This window comes from Saccopteryx leptura, chromosome 11 (assembly GCF_036850995.1).
Source record: "Saccopteryx leptura isolate mSacLep1 chromosome 11, mSacLep1_pri_phased_curated, whole genome shotgun sequence".
Classification (NCBI taxonomy): Eukaryota; Metazoa; Chordata; class Mammalia; order Chiroptera; family Emballonuridae; genus Saccopteryx; species Saccopteryx leptura.
Window position 1 is genome coordinate 22,826,011 of NC_089513.1, and position 17,435 is coordinate 22,843,445.

A 17,435-nucleotide genomic window follows, 5' to 3' on the forward strand; every position below is an offset into this window, starting at 1 on the left:
AACGGCAGAGGCAGAACTAGAAACCAGGAGGCAGATCAGAGCCCGGGCCTCGGACGATGAGGGTAAAGGGTGGGCCGTTCCTGCCCAGACATTTCCAGGGCTTCTCCCACTGCCAGCTAGTCTCAGGAAAGCTCAAATCCATTGCCAACTTCCCTGCTCCAGGCTGCACGGGCCGTAGGCCATAGGAAAACCCACAAGGACTGAGAAGGGACCCTGCGCTGCGAAGAGGGCACCTTTGTTTTTGCCCAAGGGCCTGGAAGAGGCGGAACTGTGTTTCCCTTGAACCCATTGGTGAGGGCCTTGTTCAGGCTCTTGTGGGACCAGTGGTCACCAGCATAGGCTGCCCCTCCCTGTGACTTGTGGGTAGGCAGCAGTACTCACCTCTGTTTCATGACAACAGCACCCATAGAGGTTGGCCATACAGAATTTGGGACCAGACATGTCTGAGTTCCAGTTCAAGTTCCACCGCTGACCAGCCATATGATGACCTGGGGTTAGTTACTTCACCTCTTTGAGCCTTGACTTTCTCATTTGTAAAATTGAATACAACACCTGTTCCATAGGGTCACTGTGAGGGTGGACTGAGATAAGGGACATAGATACGTAGCATAGCATCTGGCACAGAGCATGTACTCAGCGGATGAAAACTATGTATTACCACTACAAGTGTCATTGCTACAGTTCTACAGCGAGGTAACTATGATAATAGAGGAGAAACACATTCCTCCTCTGGAGGTTGTGGTCACATGTGAGAAGGGGGCTTCTAAAGGGACTCCTTTCAAAGGTCGAGGCCACAGGATAGGGTAAATTTCCTCTTGAACTTTTCAATTTTTTTTATTGTGACCCATCATAAGTATACCTATTTGTATACCAATGCAACAAATTAAAATGCTAATTTTACCTCACATACTGAAGGTGCAGGTCCCTGGGCAGCCGAACTCTCAGGGAAGGGGCCTGGGGCAGTGGTGCTGGTGAAGAACTTGGCCTTGCCCATGTGTGTTTTCTATTCTCACACCCCTCTGATTTCCCCTCTGTCCCCTGCTGCCAGTCATCCCTTACGAGATCACCATCTACACGGGAGATGTCTTTGCTGCCGGCACAAACGCCAACATCTTCATCATCATCTACGGCTGCGATGGCTTGTGCACCGAGCAGAGATTCTTGTGCACTAACAAGAGAGAGCAGAAGATGTACTTTGAGAGGAAGTCTGCCTCTCGCTTCATTATGGAGGTAGGTGGGCTCAGCGGGCAGCTGGGGAGCCAGGGTGAGGGGGTGAGGTGGGCCCTGAAGACAGGTGAGGAGAGGGAGTGCCTTTCACCTTGATGGGCTGCTGTTTGTGAGGAAGACGGGCAGGTCGTCAACCTCTCTGGGCCTCAGTACATCCGAGAAACCAGGATGAGGGTGAGCCTCTCCCTGTCCTTCCAGAACTGGTGTCAGGATCATAGGCCATAATGAGTGGACAGGGTTTGGAGAAACTCGAGGCCCAATTTCAAATCCCCTGGGCCATCTGTACTGCCAACAACAACAGCCTTGTGTGCACAGGGAGAGCCTGGTTTCCAGCCTCACTTATTACATACCTGTGTCTCCTACTCATCCACCAAGCTGTGGCCAAACAGCCTAATGCACAACATTCCGTATGCTTCTTGGAGTTCTGGTTAGTCGATATTTACTATGGACATAGGTCAAAGCACTTTGGTACCCTGTAGACTTCAGCTCGGTGCCTTCCCTGTGCACCCACTGTGTGTTGGAGTGGGTGGGAGAGACAAGAGAAGGGGAGGACCCAGACTCTGCCTGTGATGGTCTTGCAGTCCAGCTGGGGAACCCCTGACCTCCACCCAAAGCTAATGAGAGAGCCTAGTGATCATCATAATAACCGCCCTTGTGGGTAAGAAAGCACTGGCATAGGGTTTTACCTATACCCACTCATTTAACCCTCACAGCAACTCTGTGCTGTGTTCATCCCTGTGTGAAGATGGAGAAACTGAGGCACAAAATTTGGTAGCTTATATAAAATCACACAGTTAAGGCATAGAGCAGGCATCCCCAAACTATGGCCCACGGGCCGCATGTGGCCCCCTGAAACCATTTATACAGCTCCCGCCGCACTTCCGGAAAGGGGCACCTCTTTCACTGATGGTCAATGAGAGGAGCACTGTATGTGGCGGCCCCCCAACGGTCTGAGGGACAGTGAACTGGCCCCCTGTGTAAAAAGTTTGGGGACCCCTGAAGAGGAAGCAGGGTACCAACCCAGGAGGACTGGCTCAGAATGTGTGCTCTTAGCCCCTGCAGGAGACCAGCTCATGGGGATGAGAGTGCGTGGTGGGGCCGACCGAGCCTGCTGTGGGTGTTCAGAGAAGAGAGAGGTTCCCTCGATGTGGCGGCTTTGAGCTGGACAGGAAAGTGGGCATCAGTGGGGAGAAGCTAGGGAGGCATTTCAAGCTGGGTGGACTTGGTAGCCAGAGACGACAGGTGAAAATACACACAGCGTCTGGTTTGAGGTTTGGCCGGAGGGGCTGGGAGGAGAGTGACGTGACCAGGGTAGCAGGACTTAAAGGGGACGACTCTGAAGACAAGCTGGGAGCCCAGACCCTCTAGGTGGTGGGAACCTTTGGAGATGTGGCCCTCATTTTCTGGTGGGAAACAAAGTTCAGAGCCCTGTCCTTCTTCCCTGGCCAGTGTCTGTCCCAGCGACTCCCTGCCTCCTCCCCACCTTCTCTGGGAGCAGACAGCACTGTGGGAAGGTTGCCACCTTGGTAGAGTCTTTAATAGGGAGAGTCAAGGATGACTCATTTATCCGCACAAAGCCACAGCTCATCCACCCAAGACTTCATGGTGTGTGAGTCATCGAAGCCGATGCCATCAGCGGCTGGGCTGTGATTACACTTCAGTGTGACTTCCGGAAAACTTTATCAATGAAGTCATCGCTGATAGGCAGCTATAATTTGCCAGCCATTTGTTGCTATTTTTTTTCTTTTTCTTTCAAGCCGATCTGGGTGTTGAGGGATGTATGAGAGCTTGGAAACCCATGAAAAAGCTTTGCGTCCCTTTCTCCCCATTCCTCTTTCCTGACTGACTTGCAGATAAGAGGATGAGTGCTGGGTGGCGAGCCCACAGCCCTGGGCTCAGGGCCTGACTTCAGGTCAGCCACTAGCTCATGAGCGAGCCACCCACTCTCTCTGTGGCCCCATCCTAAGACACAGGGATTATTGGCTGGGAAAATGGCAACTATAGCTCGTACTTATTGAGCACGTCTCACATGCCAGCCAGGTTCTAAGCCCTGGATGTGTATCAACTCGATTAATCCTCCCAAAGTTAGGTAGTACTATGGTCCCATTTTACAGCTGAAAAGGCAGAGGCAGGTTAAGTGACTTGCTCACGGTGTCATGATAACCGAACATCAGAGCTGGAGTTTAGACTCAAACAGTTCAGTTTCAGAGCCTTCTCTGCTTAACTCTTTCACCTCTTGGGAGAATGCTAGGGTCCCTTCTGATTCTGACATTGTCTGAGTCATCCCTGAGGCCTCGCACCCTTGGCCAGTAGTCCCCTGAAGGCCTCTGAGGGGTCCCCCTGGCACAGCACACGTGACCAAGTGGCTGGATGGTTAAGGCTACCGAGTACCACTGAAGCAGCTGAGGTCCACATATCTTGCAGCTCAGAAATAGGACAGGGGAGGAAAAAAAGAGGCCCTTGTTGGTTCACAGTTCCCAGCAAAGTGGTGCCATGTTGGTCACCTAGAAGGATAAACTAGCTGACAAAAGTGATATTAGACCCAGAGTGACCTCAAAAGGTTACCCTGCTCATGCCCTTTTCTTCAGCTGACATTATCCTCTCCCATTTCATAGAAGAGTAAGTTGAGGCCTGGCAGGCCACGTGGTCTGCTTCAGATCCCACAGCTCAGAGGTGGCAGAGCTGGGGTTACAATCAGGAAGGATGAAGGTGGGGGAGGGCTGGGGGAGGTTCCTCAAGCAGGGATAATGGGCCTCGCCTTGGCTTCAGCGGTGGCTGGGTGTGTGTGGAGGGAGGACACCTGTTTGCAGGCCGCACCAATTCATTGAGAGGTAGCTCCCATCAAGGGCTACAGGGGCTTCACATCTGATAAATGACTCAGTCACTCACCAACCCCACTCACCCCAGAGCTGACTGCCATTTCCTTGCAGCACTGAGAACTTGGTGGAGCAGGCTAGGCAGGCAGCTCCCAGAGCGGTTGCTGGGAAACTCAGGTCTGCAAACACCCCCCTTTGCCCCCCAATTGTCAACTCAAACCTCAAGGCATGAATTCCATGGACCAACCGTGAGCCAGGGCATCTGGGTATTTCCCTGCCTTTGTTCCCATTTGCCCCAATGTCCTCGTCTATTTCTTACCCTGTTGTTGCCCGGTGCTGACAAGACGAGGTGGGGTGTGAGAGAATATGCACAGCACCGTTTCAGAACATGGGAATGGTGGAACAGAATGTGGGAACATGACCCACAAGAGCCAGGAGAGACCCAAGAGGGGCCTGGAGGCCCTGGGTGGCAGAGAGTTAGCCAGGGAGGCAGGTGCCAGCTGACTAGATGACCTTGCCCGGTGACCTTGCCTTGCCCACACTATTTCCTCAGAGGGCCCCAAGAGAAGTGTCAGCCCCTGTCCCTCCCCTGTATCCTGTGACCAGAGGCTCCAGGCAGGAGAAAGGAGAGATGACAGTACTTGAGTCTGAGGGACTCACTATGGCCCACACATGTGGACAGTGAGACCCGCACACACACCATCGTGGCTAAGGCTCAACACTGCATGTGAAAGAACCCAGCTGACTTTATCACACCCATTTTGCAGATGAGAAAATACTCATTTTCCCACTCTTTCAGTCAATACTTATTCAGTACCCAGGTCACAGGTTGCTCTCTAGGTTTTGGACAGCCTGCCTTTGTGGCACTCAGTGGGAGAGGATATCACACAACTAAATGCAAACTTCCAGTTCTGAGAAGTGCTCTGGGTTGGCGGGTGGGGTCTGTGGGATGCTATCAGAACCTATCATGAAGAGATCTGGCTTTCTTGAGGTGCTCAGGGGGCTTCCCTGATCCCTGAGCTGAGATCTGAGTTATGAGATGGAGCAGACACTGATTTAGGCAAAGAAGAGGAAAGGGGTGGGGCAAGGAAAGCATGTGCAAGGGCCCTGTGGCAAGCACATGTCAAGTTTGAAGGGCTGGAATTTGAGGGATATAGAAGAGGAGTAACTAGAGATAGAGGGGGGTCTTGGGGAGCCAAGGAGAAGGTCTGGCGGCCAGACAGGGCATTGGAGGAACCAGAACTCATCTTCTGATACCCAAGTCAAGTTCTCAAACAGGAAATGAGCTGCTACCATGATAAGTAATGAAAGGCAGAAAGATGGGCTCCAGCATGAAAAGAGGGACCAGACTTCCAGAGGTTGGTGGAACTGAAGTGACTGATCTGAGACTAGGCTGATTTTAAGTGGGGAGAGGGCAAGGGGAGCAGGGGCAATGACATGTGTTGGGGAGAGTGCGGGCTGGCTTGGCAGGATGATGGGCACATACCAGGAGAAAGTGACCTCTGGAAGTTCGAAAAGACTCGAGCATGATGCCCTGGGGAGGCAGGTGTCTGCTCAGGTTATACTTTTTTGAACCTGTCAGCCAACATCTGGCACATTTTCTCCTTTCCAAAGTTAGAAGACGTGGGAGAAATCATTGAAAAAATTCGGATTGGCCATGATAATACAGGCATAAATCCTGGGTGGCACTGCGCCTACGTGGAAATCCGCAGGCTCCTCCCAGACAAAGATGTGAGTTTCTGAGTGATCTGTCCTGCTGTTTCTTTCACCCCTTTCCAGAATACATTCAAGGTAGAATGTCTTATAAGAAACCTGCAGCCTTATTACATTCAGAAAAATTCTCCCAGTTCACTCAGAGTGAAGAAACTGTATAGTTCAGGTCCTGGACAGGATCTTTTAAAACCTGGTGTTGGGGGCAAAGAGGAGAGTCTGGGCAGCTATGTCTCAGCTCCCATCCCAAGACCATACTACTAGTGGGTGACCAAGCGTGCCCTTCCTGCTACTCAAGGTCAATCAACAGCAAGAAATCCACCTGAACAACTTGGGAAACATTCTGAAACTACAGAATTCTAAACCTAGGAGGCAGCCCTCAGTCATGGCTGTGGATATGAGTGACTTGGGAGAAATTTAAAACTACCGATTTCCCCCCTTACTTTTGAGCCTGAGCATCTGAGATGTATTCACACCTCTATGCTAGAGTGACTTTGGGAACCCAGCCTTCCAGAACCATTGGGAAGGATTGTGGCTTTTGCATTATTTATGGGGTTCCATGACCCTTGTTCCTTGTCTCCAGGAGTGTTGACATGCTGATAAACCACTGAAGTTGGCAGTTTCCACATTAAAAACTAATTTTTGTCTTGTCTCCTCACCCCAGGGTACAGAGACCTTTACTTTTGCTTGTGATCGATGGCTTGCCACCTCGGAGGATGACAAGAAGACCATTCGAGAACTGGTCCCTTTTGACATCTTCACTGAGAAATACATGAAAGATGGGTCCTTAAGGCAAATCTACAAGGAAGTGGAGGAGCCACTGGACAGTAAGTGTGGGGCCATTGCCCTCATCGCCTCCCTTGTAGGGCACCTGCGTTCTGCCAGGCAGAGCCTTTGCAACCAGGAGGGAGAATCTATTATTGTCTTCATTCCATGGGGGCAGCTGAGGCTCACAGAGGTGATAAAACCTGCCAAAGTTCACACAGCTAATAAATGGCAGAACCATTCTTCATAGTCTGGACTGTCTCACTGCAAGGTTTGTGCTAAAATCCCTTCCTGGTCTGACAGTGTGACGATACATCTAGATATGTGTTCTCTTGTGCCTGGATTATCCTGGTCCTGGTGCTCTCTTTTCTCTTGGTTTACTTAGCTACCATCTGTGGGGCTGGTCCTCTCTGCTCTCGCTGGACCCAGGTGTCCTAACCAAGGAGGAGTACTGAAGCATCTTGGATTAATCTAGAACTGGAGCTGTTGCAGCTCCAGAGTGTCCAAGGTCATGGGTGTTCTTTTCTGCTTGTGCCAGTTCACTTGGGCTGTTCCTTATTGCTGTGCTTTCCTCTGCAGGCTTAGCACCAGCCAGGTCACACACTGTACTTCTTCCTTTGTCGTTGAACCACCGGTTTCCAGTTCTCTCCCTACCTCTCTGCTGAGCCCGCTGAATGCTGTTTTTCTTTCTCATGCCAAGTAACACTGCTCCAGGCTCAGTCCTCAGCCTCTTCACCTCCTTTCTTTCTACACTGTGTGATGTGTGAGCGAGCACACGCACACACACACATCTGCACACACGCCTTCTTCCTGGACCACGTGGACAGAGCCACACCTCTGTTTTGACCAGCAATGCCATTGTCCATGTCCACCTCCATGCTATCCGCTGGCTGATAAGCTGTTAATAAACTCTAGCTATGTCAAAAATCAAATTCACCCGCTAAACACAAACTTTCTACCACTGATGATATGCAAAAATATACGTTCATATTTTATTTTTGCTAAAAAAAATCAAAGATGCTCTAAAACCTTGGAAATCTAGCTTATATTTGCAGGCATGTCTTCTTGGGGAAAAAAAACTGGATTAAACCCAAGATTTCAAATCCCCCCCCCCCCTTGGAGCCAGTGGAGTATAAAACAGCTCTAACAAGTCCTTGAATCTGAGTTGCCACTGCTTAGAGAGAAAAACAAGGGTTGCCTCAATCAGATGCCTGTCTGGATCCATATCCTTTTCTCTGAATTGTCTTTATTTTTAAATCTGGGTGATAATTCCCCTTTGTATTTAGATCCCAGAGGACGCCCTGGAGAGCGGTCCCAGCGGCACCCTGGGGCTGCCCTGTGTTAATGATGTGCCGCAGACCTACTCTGTGCTCGGTCATGTTTCTAGGGAAACAGCTTCCCACTGAGAGCCTTGTGGCCCAGGCGGGATGGGGGGGAGGAGGACCCAGAAATAGCCAGCTGTGACTGTGCAGCCATCCCGCTCAACACCCAGAAGCTGAATCAGTTTTCCTATCTCCCTAGAGACTGAAAAGAGCAGTGGGAGTGGGAGAGGAGGAACAGGAAGGTCACTTCATCACAGTGCCTGGTGACAGGGCACCCTACTCTGGGACAAGGGCTCCTAGAACAGGTCCTGCCCAGGTGTGGAGCAGGGCTGTGTGCACAGCTAGGAAAGAGATGGAAGGAAAAACTAGGGTGTGGGGAGAGGACAGTCAACTGTTACAACTAAACTGTGACAAAGTTCCTAATGTGACTCGTGTCAGTGTTAACCAGACAGCCTTAGGTAACGCTGACTCTTTTAAACACCAAAGAGACTTTATTTTGTAATGGAACATGTGAAATGCTGACCAGACCCTGCACTGAGCTGAGTGAGGTGGGTACAGGGGCCAGGGTGACCAGTCCTGGTTCCGGCCCTTGAGGGGCAGGCCTCCGAGAGCAGTTCTCCCAGTTCCCCGACGAGGCTCGGAGAGCAGAGCCCTGGGTGGGTCAGGCCTCCGAGAGCAGTTCTCCCAGTTCCCCGACGAGGCTCGGAGAGCAGAGCCCTGGGTGGGCCAGGCCTCCAAGAGCAGTTCTCCCAGTTCCCCAACGAGGCTCGGAGAGCAGAGCCCTGGGTGGGTCAGGCCTCCGAGAGCAGTTCTCCCAGTTCCCCGACGAGGCTCGGAGAGCAGAGCCCTGGGTGGGCCAGGCCTCCAAGAGCAGTTCTCCCAGTTCCCCGACGAGGCTCGGAGAGCAGAGCCCTGGGTGGGTCAGGCCTCCGAGAGCAGTTCTCCCAGTTCACCGATGAGGCTCGGAGAGCAGAGCACTGGGCGGGGCTACGGACACAGTGAGGGTGGGAAGGAAGAAGGTTTGGAACAGGGGGCGCCGAGGCATGGATCTCGGGTTCGGATGCGAGTTTGGGACTGTGATCCATCTAGTTCAGCTGAAAATGTCCCCGACATGACAAAGGGGTGGATCCAGAGCATAGGAAGGCACTAGATTGGCAATACCAACTCAGGGAACTCATGGAAGTCAACACCCAGGACTTGTAGGGTAAGAGCTGAGGGCAGTGGACAGAACCAGGTGACAGCGGCATGGGGTGGGGTCAACAGATCAGGGACCCACAATGCTGATTAAGAAGAGCACCCGGAGAGGCGGAAGAAGAGCAGGGAGAGTCACACTGTGGAATCCCAGGAAAAGCGAAGGGAAAGTAGGGACCATGTGTGGGCATGAATGTGCTCCTTAACCATGTGCATGAGCAATTCACATCACCCTACTACTCTAAATTTAACTTAGCGTGTTCTGAACCCACTTGCACGGTTGGTAAGAAAGTCCATCTCTGTCGCTGCAGGGAGGGGGATCCCCTTTCTGGGTCTTAGAAGAGTCCTGAGGCTAGTGACTACAAAGTGCACCCAAATCAGGCAGTTTCCTGAGTCTCTCCTCTGGAAGCCGGAGGTGGCTGGGTGGGTGGATGGTCTGAGGGGCGCTGGGGAAAGACTCCATCCTTTGACTCTCAGACTCAGAGGCCTCCAGTGTCCAGATCAGGTGGGCGAACTTCCCACTGGTGAATCCATGCAGAATGGTAGCAAAATGTGCATTAGCGAGCAAATAATGGGAAAACACTAACTACTCCTACAAATCCAGTCCCCCCAGACCTAAAGCAATACTATCCTTTTCTTCCCTTTGTCTGTCCCTCTGTCTGTCTGCCTGCCTACCCAGTTGTGCTGTACTCGGTGCAGATCACCACAGGAAATGTCCCCGGGGCAGGAACGGATGCCAAGGTCTACATCACCATCTATGGAGACCTGGGGGACACGGGGGAGCGGTACCTGGGCAAGTCGGAGAACCGCCTCAACAAGTTCGAGAGAGGAGCGGTAGGGGACCCCCCGGGGGGCCAGATACCTGGGGGTGGCTCTCCCCCATGCGTCCTGAGGCGTGTGGGCCTGCATGCAGGCAGGCACCCTTGCTTTCCCCTGCCGAGGGCTGGTCCTCCCTCTCAGACCTGGGTCCTGCTCGGGGCTGCGGGTGGGGATGAGCAAGCAAGAGGCCTGTCTGAACCCTGGGTGGCTGGCTGTCCAAGGACTGGGTCATCTTCAGAAAGTCCAGCCCACTGTGGGTAGGTCATGAGTGTGGGGGTGCACATCACAGAGGAGTGAGGCTGCACCCACAGAGGCTTAACTAGGGGGGCGCTGGAGGCCAGTTCTGCCATCAGTTCCTCATCTGGTTGAATTTCTCTGGCCTCGCTTTTCTCATCTGTAAGATGAAGGGTCTGATGCGAATCAGCTGAACTGTGTTGTGCAGAGAGAGCCCTGGGCCGCACAAAGGCCCTGGGGAACCACGGAGGGGTGGGGGGAGCAGACGGGCACTTATCCCCCCCCCATGTTCATCCGTCTGACCTGGCCTATTTGCTGAGGTACCACGCAAGCCCTCTATTAAGCAAAGTGCTTTGTGGCTAAAGAAAGGCTTGGGACCCACGCAGCCTGATGGTGTCTGAGGCCCAGTCAGCCCTGACAGTCTGTGATTTTACAAAAAGGAAGAACTCTGTCCAATGTCCCTTCCCACCAGCTCGCTCTGTCTCCCAGCCTGGCCCCTCTCTCTCCTGTGCCCTTTCTGCCTAAACCCCCTCACTTGCTCTGCTTTTCCACCTCTCCGATCACCTCCATCTGCTGGAGGTCCCCCAAGCCAGTCTGTACCCAAAGGGCGATCGGAGCTTGATGATCGGCTCCCAACCCAATCTGTGGTCTTGCCTGTGGCCAGGAGTATCTAGGACTTTTGTACATCAACCTACGGGCATTTATGAGGCCTCCTTAAGCCTGACCCTCAGCCAAGTGCGACCTTTAGTGCTGAAATATCTGCTGCAGGAATATTGAGGAGGAAGTTAGCTCTGGGAATGGGGAAAGCAGGTGTCACCTAAGTGGGTCTGCAGCTGGCTGGTGACCCCATGAGCCCATCCACCCGGAAGGAGCTCCACTCTGACAACTTGGTTCCAGGGGAGTTGACCCTCAAGGCTCCCATTCATTTTCTCCACCATCCAGATAGGAGCCATTTCCCTGTAGCCCTGGTTACTGCTTCTAAAGTCAGGATAACATTGCAATAGCTATTTACACCATAGGGCTCAAAAACAGGTCAAGACATATGTACAAGCACTTTGTACCAGGAAGAAATAATTTCACGCACACACAAGATATCATTTTCCCTGCACTTGTAAGGTATGTAATAAATAGGAAGTCTATCTGTTTTGGAAAAATAGAATGCCGAAGGAGTCAAGTGACTCATCTGGTGTCCCTGACCCTATAGCAGGGATGTGATCACCAGGCTTACTCACATGTGCTGCTGTGGAATGTGGCAGTGCTGAGCAGTGGTCAGTCACCCAGACCTGTGGCTGGGACCAGGTCACCTCAGTTCAGATCTGACTCTGATGCTGACTAGCTGCAGGATCTTGGGCAAGCTGCTTAGCATCTCTCTGCCTCAGTTGCCTTTGCCATATAACCAATTCACTTAATTAAAACATGGGCAGTGCCTAGAGCTATTCCTGGCATGAAGTTGGCTCTTTGTTAGTACTGGGTGTTGGCAAGGCTTGGGAGTGCACACCTCTCGCTGCCTTCGTTGGTGCCTGGAGACACGCCTGGTAAATGCTTGTAAAACAGCCACATGGGGCACACAGCTGACAGGTACATTTTTGTCCACGGCTACATCCACAGAGCCTGGGACAGAGTAGGCACAATGCATATTTGTTGAGCGAAGAGAAGAATGAAAGCATGCATGAAGGGATGCAACCCAGTCTCCTCTGTTTTCGATCAGATTTTCTTCTCTCTTAACAACTGTGATAGCACAACAAGAATCTTTCCTCTGTGATGCCCGATCCTTTCTCTTCCTCTCCTCTGGTGTTGACATCCCATCAGCGGAGCTGGAGCTACTGCTGGCTCAGCCACTGACGATTTATGTGACTAAGTTTACTGCTGAGCACCTGAAAGCTTCCATTTCTCTGATCACCTGCTCTGGCCTCCAGGAGTCGTCTTTGACACCCTTCTCCTCTCAGCACCCCCTCCCAACCCACATCCAATCAATCACCATGTCTTGAAGATTCTCTCTTCTAAATCTCAGATCAGCCTGGTCAACTCCATCTCCACTCTCACCTAACTTACTGGACCGGTCTGACTCCCTGCTCGAGGCCCCTGAAATCCAGCCCATCCTCCCAACTTCTCCAATTAACCAATTCAAAGCTGACAGAGTCACTCCTTCATTTCAACCATCAGGGGCTCCCCACCCAGCCCAGACCTGGCCTGAGCCCTCCATGGAATACACAACATCAGGGGCTCCCCACCCAGCCCAGACCTGGCCTGAGCCCTCCATGGAATACACAAGCCTTCATGGTGGCCGGCCCCGCCAGCCTGTGTGGAATGCCCTTTTTGGACCCATTGGGCCCAGTTTCCAGGATGCCCTACACTCTCTCCTGTCTCCAAATCTTCCCAAGGCTTTTCTCTGCATCCCTGTACAAGTGCCCCTAAGAAAGATATAATGATTTTCTGCAGCTTTGATTTTTTTACATAAAAAGCATCATCCTATATGAATGCTGCTTCAGCTTGCCTTTGGCATGCAATGGGACGCCTTGGAAATCTTCTATGTCAGGATATTTGAACATAAATGAAGCTGGCTTGTTCTTACTAACCAATACACACACACACACACACACACACACACACACACACACACACACACTGACAGTTATTTAGCCATTCCCCAAGTGCTAAACGCCTAATGGCTCCCAGTTTTCCACAGTAAAAATTATCCTGCAACAGATATCCTTGCTCACATATGAAGATGTCCCCTCAGAACAGATGCAAAGAAGTGGAATGCTGTGTCATAAGTTGTGCCCATTTTTGCTCTAATGGACTCAGTCATTTGCCAGTGCCCCGAGGCGTGCAAGAGTCCACACCTTCCCTCAGCCACGCCCCCTTCACCTGCAGATTCCTCAGCCCAAGGCTGACCTACCCTGGCTGCCGGTAGGCCTGGCCCCATCTTCAGCTTAATGCCCCCGCCTGGAGAATCGTCCCAGCCCTGCCTTAGTCCTACCATGGGTGGCTCCTTCTACCACCGGGGCTGTCTCAGGGAGGGGAGAGGGCGTCCTCTACTATTTATCTCTGGGTCCCCAGCACTCAGCACCACGACACAGCACATCTCTCAGAAGGAAAGTGGGTGTCACTCAAACTCACCCTGCCACAGTCAACTTGTATTTTCACTGTGCTTCACCCAAGGCCTTGAATTACACATCTCACTGAGCAGTCCCCAAAGAATCCAATTACCCAAGAGTGTAATGTCACTTTACTGAAGGTATAATCAGGGACACAGAGGAAGCTTTATTTCACAGCCTACAGAAAACGCTCCTAAACTCACATTCTAGATGTTGCATTTTCCTCAGCCTTGCCTCCCCCAGAGCCTGCAGCCCAGATAGCTGGCTGCTCCAGCCGCCTCCCAACTTCCCCATGGACAGGCCAAGCCCCTCCCATCATTCAGAGGGTTCTACCTCTTCCTCAGCTCTTACCCTCCAGCCTCCAGCCTGGACTCATGCTGATACTCAACATAACTAAGGACGTCCAGTTGCCAGGACACGGTAGAGTGCCCTTGTCTGTCCCACCCCCACTCACACAGCTCACGGAGTCCACCTTCCAAACACCATCAGGGAGTTTCCCAAAGATTGTGGACTACAAAACAGGGCATTGTACAAGTGAGGCCTTGGAATACCAAACACTCCGCGTTCGAGATTTGGACCTGGAAGGCTGCCCACCTAGGAATGTCTGTTTAGCTCAACAGTTGAGGGGTATGGAAAACATTAGATATTATCATAAGACATTAGATAGTAAATTAGACACCTTCGTCAGCAAGGTCACCATCAACACCACGTCGGGACACCACTTGGTACATCATGGTGGAGCTTGGTCTTATAGTTAAGTCAGATAATGGTGGGGCAAATGCATGGCCTGTCCAAGAATATCTTAAACACGTTTCCATGTGCCTGGTCCTCCTCTGATGAACCTTCTGCTTGTACTGGATGGATGGGGTTGGAGTGAGTGGAGGTACAGAGCCCCCACATCTGGTCTCCGCAGTCCGACACCTTCATCATCGAGGCTGCCGACCTGGGCGTCATCTACAAGATTAAACTCCGCCATGACAACAGCAAGTGGTATGCAGACTGGTACGTGGAGAAGGTGGACATCTGGAATGACACCAACGAGGATGAGTTCCTGTTCCTGTGTGGGCGCTGGCTGTCCCTGAAGAAGGAGGACGGGCGACTCGAGAGGCTCTTTTATGAGAAGGTATGTGAAAGGCAGATGGTGCGGGCTCAGCCATTACCTCTCATCATCCTCATCTGGGGGAGGCCCCGTGGGGCAGCAGGTGCCGGAGGGTTAATGGCCTAGGTCATGCTCCTCCCACAGGAGTACACTGGGGACCGGAGCAGCAACTGCAGCAGCCCCGCTGACTTCTGGGAGATCGCCCTGAGCTCCAAGATGGCCGGTGTCGACATCTCCACAGTGACGGGACCCATGGTCAACTACGTTCAGGACGGCCGGGGTAAGCCAAGCAGAAGGTTCATCAGAGGAGGATCAGGCACATGGAAACATGTTTAAGATATTCCTGGACAGGCCATGCATTTACCCCACCATTATCTGACTTACTGCAAGACTAAGCTCCACCATGACGATACCAAGTGTTGTCCTGACATGGTGTTGATGGTGACCTCGCTGATGAAGGTGTCTAACTTACTATCTAATATCTTATGATTTATACACAATTTTCTGATCTGCTGCCTATTTCCACCCCCACAACAACCATAAGGGGTGAGAGGGCAGGGATTGGCCCCCTTTACAGATGGGGAAACAAAGACTAAGAAAAGTTAGAGTGAGGTCCCTAACCCATTGATATACCGCCAGGGTACTGTCGGGAACCCTGCCCGCACCCAGACTCCTGGGATATAGATTTAGCCCAGGGGACCTCGGACAAGTCTCATCTGACAGAGCTAGACTTCAGCAATGAGGATCCTTTGCATGTTACTGGAGCATCACATGAAGTACTCGACCACGCAAACTTAAGGAATTTTGTGGTGGGGGTTGGCAGAAAGAAGTCTTGAGCTGGGTTTTTTTTTTTGAAATTTGAGTTTCATTTCTGGTTCTGACAATAATACATGGGGCCTTGGACAAGTCACTCTCTGGCTTTTGTTTTTCCCTCCTCCACAAAACAATATTGTAATCCCCTGACACATTACTTTTCCAACCACGTTTTTGAGGTAAGGCAGTTCTATATTTATCTATTGGACATTTAAACGTGCTCTGCCTTTCTGTCCAGCTCTCTTAGGTACAGAGCATGACACCACTAGATTCCACTTCAGGAACCCACACAGTGGGTCTGCAGGGCTGGGCAGAGAGCGTCGGTCACTTTGTATTCTGGCTTCTCACTTTGTGAATAAGTGACGGGAACCACAAGATAGTGCCTCTCCTTAAGTAAGCACTGTGACCACTGTGGAAAGGCCAAAGGGGGCCTCTTCATAAAGATGGAACAAGGCTGTGGGCAGATGTGGAAAACAATGCAGGTAATTCCAGTCAGGAAGGTGCAGTTTGGAAACTTTTCAAAGAGATACAGATTGCATAACCTATAACCCACCACACCAGGGTAGTATCTCTGAAGCTACTGAGGACGATGAGCAAGGAGAAGGGTCTCCAACTTGTATCAGTTAGTAACTACAAGTGACAGAGACCTGGAGACAGTGATTTAAACAACTGAGGGATTTTTCTTTTCTCTCATACAGAAGTTCAGGGGTAGGCAGCTGGTACTGATATAGCAGCTCCAGGGAACTCAGGGACCTAGGCTCTTTCCTCTTAGTCACTCTGGCAACCTCACCAGTGACTTCCATTGTAAAGGTCATCCGTGGTTTCAAGATGACTGCTGGAGCTCCAGCCATCATATCCACACCCCCAGCAGAATGAATGGAAGGGTAAGGGGCAAAAAGGTGCCCCTCCCTGTTGAGTCAGACCCTTTAACACAAATTTTCCAACAACATCTGCATACATATCATCTGCTTACAATCCTTAGCTGCAAGAGGAATGAAGACTGGGCGGGCAACTAGAACTTTATGCTACGTTACCCGAGCAAGTTTTTATGTTGATTAGTCTGGTTTAGTGGATAGAAATGGATGCTTTCTAGAATTTTCATTTACTGTGTTACATGTATTCTTCCCTAAATTCCTACTTTCTGTGAGACCTTGGTTTTGCCAACCTCATTTTTGCTGACATAGCAAAATGCCAGTACAGGCATCCCCTGTGCTTGGGGAAAGGTTATTGTTCTAACCCACTTCACCTGGGAGTGCTAGGTGCAACTAAGTTTTCCTATGGCGAGGGCACTCTCTCTGCTCTCTGCTTGGTGTCATGAACCAGTACGACTAGCATTTTCAGGTCCTGAGTGGGAATGGTGCGAAATTAAGAAAATAGACTTAAAGAATTAAAAAGAATGGGTTCAGGAGGGCTCTGCAAAGCTGATAGCTGAAACAGAGGTCCCCCCCCACAAAGCCGCATCTTGCTTTATTTATAGGGCAATGCGATTTTGCCATTAGCAAATCAATGAGATCTTTGATTATGTATCCAAGGCAACCCAAGAAAACCCCACCATACTTACCATCCTAACTTTACACAAAGAAGAAGCTTGCCTCCAGTCTTTCCGGGGAACATGGGGGGAAGGATGAGCATCACAGCTAACATGGAGGTGTGGGGAAGGGCTTAGCCTGCACCTTCACAGAACAAGTGAGGTGGGGGGTTGGGCAGACTGTCAGCTTACAGCCAATTCCCAAACCTCTATCCCCCCCCCCCAAAATGCAAAAACCCTGTTGGTATTTTGGTCCCCAACAACTTGGAGTTACCAGTTCTCTCCCTCCTTGGAGAGTAGGCACTCGCCATAGATAACTCACCCTTGCATTTTGTCTCAGAGGCAGGGAGACAAATCTCCAAGTCTCTTTCCAAGTCTACCAGCCTGCCCTGGTCCAGCCGGCCCATTATGAGGTTGGGCCCCCTGATCTCTTGCAGTCATTCCCTACTATGTGTCAGTCACCACTGGGAAGCAAGAGGATGCAGCCACCGACAGCCGGGCCTTCGTCATCCTCATCGGAGAGGACGACGAGATCAGTAACCGCATCTGGCTGGACTATCCCAAAGGGAAGAAGGGCTTCAGCAGTGGCTCCGTGGAGGAGTTCTATGTTGGAGGCTTGGATGTAGGCGTCATCAAGAAAATAGAGGTGCTGGCCCTGGGGCCTCGGGATAGTGACCCCAGGGAAGGAAGGAGCTAACCTGCACACGGGTGGGAGGGGAAATGGGGGGCGGGCAGAGCTACTGACCTGAGCCCCACCGCAGGGCAGGTAGCAGGGGAAGACCTCCTGGTCTCGGCCATCACCTTGGGTGAGCC

The 17,435-nt window shown here is 51.5% G+C and overlaps 1 protein-coding gene across 2 annotated transcripts in view; it reads left to right on the plus strand.

Annotated features, from left to right (window-relative positions):
* Nucleotides 1-17,435, plus strand: part of LOXHD1 (lipoxygenase homology PLAT domains 1) — a 140,928-nt gene that overhangs the window by 94,836 nt on the left and 28,657 nt on the right. For both annotated transcript variants that reach the window (XM_066352890.1, XM_066352891.1), the window contains exons 26-32: nucleotides 1,049-1,230; nucleotides 5,658-5,774; nucleotides 6,418-6,580; nucleotides 9,711-9,865; nucleotides 14,096-14,305; nucleotides 14,426-14,561; nucleotides 17,060-17,268. In XM_066352890.1, the coding sequence (XP_066208987.1) occupies nucleotides 1,049-1,230; nucleotides 5,658-5,774; nucleotides 6,418-6,580; nucleotides 9,711-9,865; nucleotides 14,096-14,305; nucleotides 14,426-14,561; nucleotides 17,060-17,268 (1,172 nt within the window). The remainder of the gene's footprint in view (nucleotides 1-1,048; nucleotides 1,231-5,657; nucleotides 5,775-6,417; nucleotides 6,581-9,710; nucleotides 9,866-14,095; nucleotides 14,306-14,425; nucleotides 14,562-17,059; nucleotides 17,269-17,435) is intronic.